Source organism: Dendrobium catenatum, unplaced genomic scaffold, assembly GCF_001605985.2.
Source record: "Dendrobium catenatum unplaced genomic scaffold, ASM160598v2 fragScaff_scaffold_974, whole genome shotgun sequence".
Taxonomy (NCBI): domain Eukaryota; kingdom Viridiplantae; phylum Streptophyta; class Magnoliopsida; order Asparagales; family Orchidaceae; genus Dendrobium; species Dendrobium catenatum.
In genome coordinates this window covers 3,406,873-3,418,000 of record NW_021319436.1, presented here as the reverse complement: position 1 = coordinate 3,418,000, position 11,128 = coordinate 3,406,873, and the positions used below count along the sequence as shown (strand labels likewise).

The 11,128-nt window shown below is 34.0% G+C and overlaps 1 protein-coding gene across 1 annotated transcript; it reads right to left on the bottom strand.

Annotated features, from left to right (window-relative positions):
• Positions 1 to 345: 345 nt before the first annotated feature.
• On the bottom strand, positions 346 to 7,777 carry LOC110101771 (alpha/beta hydrolase domain-containing protein 17B). The gene is made up of 6 exons (XM_020829834.2): positions 7,044 to 7,777; positions 6,327 to 6,907; positions 1,797 to 1,833; positions 1,241 to 1,477; positions 1,108 to 1,155; positions 346 to 1,013 (listed from the first exon to the last, which is right to left on the bottom strand). The coding sequence occupies exons 2-6, from the start codon at positions 6,635 to 6,637 to the stop codon at positions 618 to 620; spliced, it is 1,029 nt and encodes a 342-aa protein (XP_020685493.1). The 5' UTR covers positions 6,638 to 6,907; positions 7,044 to 7,777; the 3' UTR covers positions 346 to 617.
• Positions 7,778 to 11,128: the final 3,351 nt, after the last annotated feature.

The window sequence follows — 11,128 nt, the reverse complement described above, 5'->3', positions numbered from 1 at the left end:
TAGCAATAATGCAACAAAAATATATAAGTCCTAACTGATAGCCATCCAAGCACTTCGATAACTCTTGCCAAGTTCTTAGCTAAGGATCAAATCATTTGAGCAAAGGTAACTTTTAAATTATTTAGCAAACTCAGTAGCAGTTAGTTTCTCTTGGCTAGTTCATTCTAAGTGACCAAGAAGCCGTAAGTCATTTTAACAACTTCAGTTGTTGGTTCATTAAAACAGCTCTCTAGTACAAAAATTAATTTTTTTGTACTAGCAAGCTATTTTAAGAAGCAATAAGAAAGACGTCCCAAACGAGGCCATAGTTTGAACTACTGAGTTGTGCAGCAAAACATTTTACTTCTTTGAACTAATTGCATTAGTAATATGTCATTGGTACTAGCATTCAAGCAGACACCACTGGATGATCACATAATAAGCTAACATTTTAAGAAAGCATTCAAAGAAGAAACATCTGAATGGGAAAAAAAATAAAGAACAGCAACAAGAAGTACACATGTTATCAAACTCTTCACTTTTAGTGTAACAGAGAGCATTGCTTCATCCTCCTCACTGCATTATAAAGTGGTCGATTGGGTCATAAGATCCTGCACAGATAAAACACCTTCTAATAATCACAACTTTCCATTTATCCCACCACAACAATTGCAGAAACATGAAGATCCTTTCCAGCAACCCAAAGAAATTAATCCTTTCCAACTGCAGCAGCAGCAGTTTGAGCAGTCTGGCTTCTGGATTTTAATCCTGCAGCAACAATTTGCTGTAAAAGTAGTAGTACTTTTGATGTCTGCTCTTGGCTTTTGAAGACTTTGACGCAGCTTCTTTAGCCTTTGCACTGTAGTAGCATTTTCCATCTCCTTGATGAAGTGGGAGAGGTGGACGATATAATCGGGGTAGAGCTCGAGGTTGCAATGTGTGCCGCCTTTGATCCACAAGGGCTCGTAGGGCTCTCGGGCCAGCTTCCACAGTTTATTTCCATGGAGCCAGTTCACAACTTCATCATCAGTTCCCTGGCCGGGAGCAGAAAGTTCAACATTAACATATAGTTATTATGTTAACAAAGAGCAAGCAAATTCAAATTTAAGTTGTCAACGAGTTACCTACATGGATTACAAGCACTGGGCATTTCACCTTTTTAATCTTGTTAACATTCTGCAAATGAAGAAAGCAACAATTTAAACAGGGAATCATATGTGACTATGAGTTAAAGAAAAAAATTATCAATGCCAAAACTCACTTTATAAATATCCATGCAGAACGAGAAATTTACATGACATAAAACCCGAAGGCCGGATAGTATTGCACTATGAAGCACAACACCTCTCAATCTTGGCAAGCGTGCAGCCAAGTGTAATGTCGGTCCGCTACCGAGGGATTGGCCATACAATACTAGATCTTCCTGACTCACTCCATATTCAGTTTGAAGGCACTCATAAATCGCTTCTATGTCTGCATAAGTGTTTGATTCACTTGGCTGGACATCATGAAAAGAACATAGAAACTATAAATGATATTTCTTGAATGTATACAAGGAAGTGCAACAACAGAACTAATAACCATGAGAAAGCTTGAAAGCGTAGAAGCAAAGGAAAAATAGGAAAAAATAGGAAAAAAAAAAAAAAACCGAAGTATTGCATGTGAACTATGGTTTCTCAAATGGGAACCAAAACTCCAGTAGTAGTTGTGTGAATATGTTTGCATGATAAACATTGTCACCTTTTGCAAACGATTAGAGATTAGATAGCTTCATTGAATAATAAACTTTCTAGTGTTTAGAGTAGGGAAAGTTGTACCTTACCAGACGAAGCCCCATACCCTGAGTAGTCATATCTGCAGAGTGAATAAAGTATTAAATTAAATAGTTAAAGCAAAACTAATTGATCTCAAATTATAATCAATAAAACAACGTTTACTGATATGGGGAACAATTCTCCTATCAAAATTTATTTGAATAGTAATCCAATCTAAATAACAATTTTTATCAGATTGACTAAAATTATCCACAACAAAGAACATAGGAAGGTAGAATGCTTATAGAAGAAAGTGGAGCTATCCAAATGCTTTGCCTTTGTGAAACATAAGAAGTGTACAGAGTCTAAAGTCAACGAAAATAAAAGAATTGTTCACAACAAAGTAATTAAAACATCATGATTATTGTCCTTAAGCCAACTACTAGTATCTGACATCATGAATGCAAAATTTGGTGCTAAATCTAGTTTTTTGCATATCTGTTTGCACAACATTTAGCCAAATCATCATATTCATTTTCATTCCCAGCCTCATCACATTAGTTTTATCAACTGAACTTATTGTTATGCAACTCATGAATACACTAGTTAATAAAGGCACCGCTTTGCTTTGCTCCATGAAGCAAAAATGAATCCTTGCACTTGCATTACAGTCAACATTTAAAGGCACTGATTTCACCCAAAAAAAAAAAAAGAGGATTGCTCACTTAGAGGATAAGCTTAGGGGTTCAAGACAAGAAGACTAAAGTGAAAATCGTAATCTCTAAGGTAAAATAAATTTAATGTGTAAGCTGAATTTAATATATTTTATTATGTTTGATTTAACAATAGCCTTAAGGATGATGAATACAATAAAATTTGATCGAGATATATGTTATTGAACTTACAAAAAATATTTTATGATTTTTGACTATTTAATTGTGTTGCTTTAAATTTATTTAATTAACTTCCTTTTTTCTCATATTTGAAAAAGTAGTTTAAACATTATTATATTTGCAATTATAAGCATAGTTTGCTAATAGCTATGATGTTGGTCACATTTGTATGACCTGAAGTTCAAGTGATCTTAAATTTTTCATTATTTTCATCAGATTTGCATTATAGGTTTAATTATGTTAATTATATCTTTGATTTGCTAGTTTAAGAAAATAGACTTAATTTAAACATAATTAATATTCTTCACTTATGTATTTTATGAGCTAGAAAATTAAATAACTTTAAAATGGTTTAAAATTTTCGTCAAATTTCTGAAGTACAACTATTTAAGTTAATTAAGTGATAATTCAATAATTATATCATACTTAATTAATTTAAGTTTAATTTTGATTGCATTTAGTCTAAAAACTTGTTTTCATTCACTTTTATATATAATATAAAATACTTTATTTATAAATTTATTTTTTATTTAATTAAAATTACATATATATATATATATATTGGGAGAGAACGATCCTCCTCTCGAATAGAGGATCAATTGTATCTTGCCATTTTCCGTTTCTATTTCAGCAAATAACATAAATTTCTACTATTTTTTGGTGTTGTGTGGATTTTTGTGGAGAATTCTCGTTGTTTTCATGAAGATTCATAGGAAATACTTGACATCTACAAGTGTTTCCTATCAAATTGGTATCAGAGCACATCGATCGAAGGGGAACTAATGGACAGAAGGAAAGTGAAAGTTTTGGAGGGAGAACGTAGGCAACTCAAAGCAAATTTTGAGGAAAAGATGACTGATTTTGAAATTCAGATTGCATCCATCAATAAAATGATGGAGGAAAAGTTTGCTGTGGTGGAAGACATATTGAAGAAATTGCTTGAAGTCAAAACCAAACCGGTGACATCGAAAGCAAAGGAAACTACCGGCGGCCATGGAAGAGATGGGAATCCTAACACGTCTAAGGGAAGGGAAAAGCCAAAAGTGGAGATCCTGGAGAGAGAAGACGGAATGACTCATCTAGAACCAGTTTTTAGGGAGGAGATGAGCATTGGCTACGCAAGAAGAGGTGTTGAATTTGTAAGGAGAGGGGATGATTTCGATTGCCATGGTGCTGATTTTGAAAGAAGAGGGAATTTTGATGAATGGCTTCGGTATGATCGTCGGAGGGAAGATTGTGAAAATTGTGGAGCACCTCCGCTTCGAGGAGTGGGAGATTATGAAGGATTTAGGGGAAACGGGTGTGACCCGAGGGTGAGGAAACTAAAGATGCCAATCTTTGAGGGGGAGGATGCACACAGGTGGGTCTACAAGGTAGAAAGATATTTCGCCATCAATGGGATGACAAAAGAGGAGAGATTAATGGCGGCGGGCCTATGTTTAAAAAGAAAGACTTTGTCTTGGTATCAGTGGAGGGACATGCGATGACCCATATGAAGTTGGAGAGAGTTCAATGATTGTTTGGTAGAACATTTTCGAACTGGCAGGGGAGAAGATTTCTATGAGCAATTATTTGCCTTGACACAGGAGGGTTCAGTGACAGAGTACCGGGAGAGATTTTGTCATGACACCAGAAGCACAAAGGGGAGTGCATAGCCTTGAAGTTTTCTTAACACTTCAAAGGGTCTAATTTCAGTGGGCTTGAGGTGGTGTTTGAAGTGGGCTTTGGATGGGCCGAGTTAGTGGAAGAATTAAGAGGGAGATGAAGCTGTTGGGCTTTTGTTCTGAGTGGGGTGTGAGGGTAGATTGGATGTGTGAGCTACTATAGCTGAGGAGGACAACAAAGGGGTTGTTGTAGTTGGGCTCGGGCAAGTTGTTGAAGAGCAGATTGGATGGTTTGATTGTTGGAAGCGTCGAGATCACAAGCTTTACTTGCGAAAGCCCGTCCTGCGGCTGTAGGAGGCGAAGTAAAGGGAGATTCATCTTGGTTGAGGTAGAGAGGATGTTCGTCCAGCACAGGGAAGGGTGTCAAGGAGCAATAGAAGGAAATGAAGAAGGAATATTTTCATGCTGAAAAGATGGAGATTCAAGAAAAATTTTGAAAAAATGTTTTGCATAAAGTTGCTAAAGAAGGAGAACAAACTGATCCTATGGATATAGAGTCTATGCCACTTTCCGTTCCAATTAAGGCATATGATGATCTTGTTGAAGATGTCATAGATATTCGTACTAATCAAACAAGACAAGGAGTGTACCATTGATTCTTAATTAAATGGCGTAACATCCTTTGTCCGATTGTTCTTGGATTAGGGCTGTGGAGTGCAATGTCGTCGTCCAGATATCTTCTAGCGAGTTACTAAGGCATTCTCATCAGGAGATGAGATTCTTCCACCAGGGTAGAATTGATGCAGTCAAAGCTACCTTTTTTTAATTTTATTTATGTTGAATTTATTTTCTTGCTCTTTAGTGGCTAAATGGATATTTAATTTTGGGGTTGCTTTTCCTTATTGGGCTTGGTCCATTTCTTTCCATGTAGGCTGATTGTTTGGTGTTCCCCATACAGATTTCAAATTCCCTGCTGTTTGTTTTCCATGTAGATTTCAGTTTCCCTGCTAGCCTTTGGTTTTCCCAGCCGAGGCTTCAATTTCCCTGCTGCTGGCCATTCATCTCCCCACCTTGTTGATTCCTAGACTAGTGTTTTTTAAGTTGCATCAATTTTTATTCTTCAAAATTGCTTTTCAATGCAGGATACAATTCAAAGATGTACAGCTCAATATATTCAGTCAAACAGAACAAATTATAATGGCTTTGAAAGGTGAATTCTGATTCAAATTTCAAAACTAGAAGCCTTGAATAAGGTAAACTTGATATCAAAGAAGAAATCAAAAGTTTTTTCAAATTAGAATGATTTGACTTTCAGAAATCTCAAAAGCACAAGCTGGTATACACCCATAGAATATAAAAAAATTGTTACCATTCATTAAAAGGCGCCAGGTTGAAGCTTGCTGAGCTCTGGAATTACAACTTATTCATAAGCATGAAAAAACTTGATATAGAAATAGTAAAAGTGAATAAATAAAAACATATCTGTGGATTAAATTGCAAAAGTATATTACTCATAGGTTCCAATAAGAGACCTGAATCTCAGGCAGCATAATGGACAAACAAAATTTAAAGCTGAGGAAGCTGATGAAAAAATGCATCATGTAGTATTGGTAGGTCCATGGTTGAGTAGGATGAGCTTATAAAAATTTGGTTATCATGTAGCTTCTGTTTTTTTACTCCAATGTTAGTTCTAAATTATCATCTAGATCAAAATTTTTGACTTAAAAAATTAAATTGCCTTTTTATGAGAAACTTTAATGCATATCTATAGTGTGCCAGATCAAGAATGGGCCTTTATAAATTAAATATATAATCAATTCATCAGGATTAAGATAATATACTTATTAATCGGATTAGAGATACCATGTACATTAGTTATGAAATATCTACAATTCAATTATTTTCAACCAGAATTAAGCTAAAAGTTCTGTTTTGCTGAAAACACTTATGTTTTGCAGAACAAATTAGCAAGATAAGAATAAGAACAGAATTAGTATAAAGGCATTTCAAAGGCCAAACAAACTGCTAAAGAATTAAGCAAATGCAATGCAGATGTTAAACAAAGTGATGCATAAACTACTGTAGAATCCACTAACCCCATCAAATTAACCCTGAGATTAACCTTGAGCTGAGCAAAGAGCTCATAGAGCTGTCCAAGATCAGTAGCATTGCCATGAGAGTAGAGAACTGTGAGCCTTGCATATGGATTTCGGAAATAGAATGCAACAATCTTGTTTCCCCTTCTGTTATCGACCATTAGCACGTCCATGGAGGGGTCCCTAGGAATGCCAGTAACTAACAGCTTCCCTCCACGAGCTTCATCCTTCTTGATGCCATAAGTAGGCGGATGTGGTGGAAAGAAGGCAAACTTGGCTGCTAAATCCGAAACCGAGCATCCCCAAAACATTGAGGGAAGCCCAGCTCATTGACAAAGGGGAAATCACAAAGCGGCTGAGAATTTTCTGGGGTTTGTTGAAAAGGGGAGCTTTTTAAATGTAGATTTATGTTGAGGTATTGAACGTTGAAGGAAAGGAGCCTTCTTAATGAAAAGACAACTGAGGAGCTCCGGGTTTTGGGAGGGTTTTGGCGCCCAGTAAAGCTTCACAAGGAAAAACGAGAAGAAGCTACAACGAAGAAGAACGTGGGGTCACGCTGGTATATGCCTACTGATCCTCAACTGAAATCCAAAATCAAGGCAATATATAAGGTTTTTCACTTAACATTTCGAAAGCAGGGTTTTTGGAAGTGGGGTTTCGAATCAATGGAGTAAATGAGTCTCCATCGAGTAAACTGCTTAAGTGAATGCTAGGTACCTGCAATGGCTTTAGGAGAATAATGCGGAATAGAAGAAGAAGATGCTCGGATTTTAGCTGAAAAGCCTCTCCTCCCCTTCTCTCTCTCTCTCTCTCTCTCTCTCTCTCTCTCTCTAATGCGTATTATGAAGGCTTATTAAGAAATTGGTTATCGAAGCAGAGGATGAAGTTTGAAAAGCTTGGAGTTGGATTGAGCTAACTTTTTTGCCGGATTTTGGTAGGAAGAAAGTAACAAGAAGATAAAAGTAAAAGGTTAGTCTTTTAGATGAGCTGCAGAATGGTTAGAACTACTGATAAGGATCCTTGTTAAATTTGACAATAAAAATCAGAGTTTTGCTCAGAAACATTCAGAATGAGAAGCGCGGAGATGGCATGAAATGGCAAGCGGGTCAGAGAGAAGGAAAATGGATACCGTTAGATCTCTCTCTCTCTCTCTCTCTCTCTCTCTCTCTCTCTCTCGCTCCTTCTCTCTTTCTCTCTGTCTGTGCAGTTCCACTGGTGAGATAGCTCAAGTGGGCCTTCCTTGTAGGTTTTTTTGGGGTTGGTTAAGGAGAAGAAGGGTAGGGATGTAGGGGATTCTAGGGTTTTTGAAGATTCTCTCTATCTCTATCTCTCTACATAGATTTGTCTTACAGCCCGCGTGCGCCTGGTTGCAGAGCTTGAAGGTGGGGAAGAAAGCAGGACACAAAAAGGCTTCCTTCCATTTATTAATCAGACTGTTCTGTTGCTTTTTCTCTGGCGAGCCAAGCAAAAACAGTAAAATTATTATTTTATATTGAGAGCTTAAACATTTAATTAAGAAGTTTTAAATATTCCTTTAAAATTAATAAAAATAAATTAGGTGAAACTTATTATCAACATTTAATAATTGTGAAAAAATTAATAATTCATTGCTTAAAATAGATAATTATTTTTTTAAAAATCATTGATCTTTACTAATAAATTATTTATTTTTCTATGTTTTATATTATAATAAAATTATTTTTTGATTTATATTCTTAATTTTGCATATCCTATCAACATAATTAAATTATCAGATAAATATATTTAAATTATGAAACATTAAAGTTAAATTATTAAGGATTCATATATATATATATTTATCATGCTACAAATATATATTAATTTTTTTTTAATTTTCATTAAAATTAAAAGTAATTTTGTCATGATACAAATATATTAACATACCTTAATATAATTTTGTTTAATTTAATACAATCAATATTTTAATTTAGGATCTGACAAAAAATTTAAAGAATTTACCAAAGACAATTAGTATCATTAGTGCCGCATTGCTTGGCGGGTTTTGATAATGGAGAGAGAGAGAGAGGAACGAGAGATGAGAGATGAAGAGAGAGAGAAGAGAGAGAGAGATCCATAAGTAATCCCATTGCTGCCATTGAATCTGGTCAAGGATAGCTTATCGAGATTAGGGACGTATAAATGCGCTATTATTGTTTATTGATAGGATTCATTCGGAAGCAATTTATTCTTTTATTTTTTTAAAGAGTGAAGCTTCACTCTAAAGAAATTAAAAAATAAATGATAATTCAATTTATTTAAGTGATCTAATTATATGTATATATATATATATATAGGAAGATGAGGATATCTTATTGAATTTTAACTAGAGTGAATTTTTAAATTATTAATTTATTTTGAGAGATGCATAATATAAAAAATAAATTAGAATTATCTTAAAATAAATTTCAATGTACTTAAAAAAATGAATCAAAATAGTTTGAGCCAAAATATTTATATATTGTTTTGCTAAAAAAAAAAGAAAATGTTTCATTTTTTTAAATAAAATGAACTAAATTTAATTTGGCATGATTTTTTAGCGTAATAATTCTCTTTAATAAAATTTTATATTTAATGGATAAAATTGTGTAAATTTAGGATATTAAAATGGTTGATGGAAGAAAATTTATCAATTGATTTGTCATCAAGAAATTACCTTGATTAGGCACGAACCTCAATGTAGATCTGAATTGAAAACTTTTAGAATTAATTTCGGGACCATCCAAACTTTGATTCTAGCAAGCATATAGTCAAATTGAACATCTCAATGAGACAAATCCAAGACACCAAATTTGATTCAATCCTAGCCCAAAAGAGCCCAAATTAAATGACCGAAGCTTATTTGAAAGTTTCAACATATTAATTAGATAACTAAATGATATTTAAATATGACATGCTTATAGTTGAATCGAGTGGCTCGATGAGACAAATCCAACAAGCCTAAGATCACTAAATTTTGTTATCATTAGGACATATAAATATTTAAAGAACGTTTCATAATCAAGCGAATTGATATCAACTGTCCAATGGAACACCCTAAATTTTCCTTGAATTTTCTTTATATTTACTGAGCATGTCACTCATAAAAAACTATAAATAGAGTACTATTCTTCACATGAGAGGGGGGAACAAGAATAAGAGAAGAGCTATGAGGCTTGAAGAATCTTAGAGCTGCACCCCGACACTGCTGCTGATGAATCCACACCACTAAGTCGGCACTATTGGACCTCTGCCAAACTATCATCATTGGACCTCCATCTAGTAATAACTGCCAGCCTTCCTCTTACAATTATCAATTGCTGATTACGGACCCTCAGCCCATATTTGGTCGACCGTGATCCTTTTGATCTTCGCTGCCCTTCAACTACGGTTATCTACCATCATCATCCAATTACGACCCTTCTGATCTCCATCGCCTACCAACTGTGGTTCCTTCGAACATCATTGCCCCTCGACTACTACCTCTCCTTTTTCCCTTCTACACACAAACAATGACACTTGCCATAGATATGGCCAATGAGGGGGCGTCAAACTGACATTTAGAAACTCATTCGCAATCTACAATCATTCTACAATATTAGATTAAGATGAAGCACATCATTGTATGTACACTTTCTGTGATAAGATTTAGAATTTTAAAAGTTCCTATTATATTGACAAATCTCATTTTTATGAGCCATTTCCAAATATGGTTTCTCTTAAGGAGGCAAATGTTTTGATATAAAAGATGAGCATGTATTCACATCATTTTTTTGAGTTATTGTAAATTAGATTTATAAACATTCTCAATGTTTTTTATATCAATTTGACCTTCAAATTTTTGATCTATTCATATTTAAGATTTATGGCATTGATATTATGATGATTATTTTGTTTGAAAGTTAAGGACTTCATTAATAGCTATTGTCATTAGACCATTACCGCTTAATAACTAGCTACTTGGCCCAGTCTGTTACAATCCGAGAGCTCGAGCTTGTTTTTTGAAGATATAAATACTATTGAATGTTTATTGAGTTTCTCCCACTTTATATATTGAATATTTTTTCTGTGTGCATCATTAATATTTTATGTTCAACATACACAAAAGCATTGTCAAAGAATCGGAGCTCAATAAAGGATATTATAGGTTAGACTTATTTGAAAGAGTCAGTAATTATTTTTTCTTGAGTAAATATATTTAAAATGTGTATGTAGCTTAGCAATCATACACACACAAATAGTGAAAAATAAATATTTTAATTTTTGGTTAATCGTATTATGCGATCAAAATTATACCGTACGATCAACCAAAAAAGAAATTAATTAAAACGTTTAATTTAAATAAAAAATAAATATAAATCATAACTAATCATACTGTATGAACACCACATCATATGGGACGGTCATCAATAACTAGAAATCCCGCCGTCAAATCTAGCTTACCTAAAATAGGCAAATTTGTAATCATATTAGATGATCTTCAATGGTATTGAACTAAAATTGTATGATCCCTTTATCATATTGTACAAACAGAGTCGGCATAATTAAATTATTAGGGTTTATTAAAGCCCTTTATTTAAGCTTTCTTAAAAAACTTTATATAAGTCTTTTGGCTATTGGTGTTGAAAGTAGGTTTTAAAAATATTATCTTTCTTTGGAGAATTTTAAAAATTATCGTTGAATTCTAATTCTAAAAGCGAACATCCCATCAGAAAAAGTATACCACCTCGGGAGATGGAAATAAAATTTTAGGATGGGGTTCAGATTTAGAATTGTGAATCTCATCTCGAATATCGTAATCAGAT

Excerpts from the sequence above, each read along its gene's own strand:
- LOC110101771 (XM_020829834.2), bottom strand. The coding sequence starts at position 6,637 with ATGTTTTGGGGATGCTCGGTTTCGGATTTAGCAGCCAAGTTTGCCTTC. Across the intron at positions 1,834-6,326 it reads CTCAGGGTTAATTTGATGGG|ATATGACTACTCAGGGTATG; the intron begins GTTAGTGGATTC and ends TTCACTCTGCAG. Across the intron at positions 1,478-1,796 it reads ATGGGGCTTCGTCTGGTAAG|CCAAGTGAATCAAACACTTA; the intron begins GTACAACTTTCC and ends CATGATGTCCAG.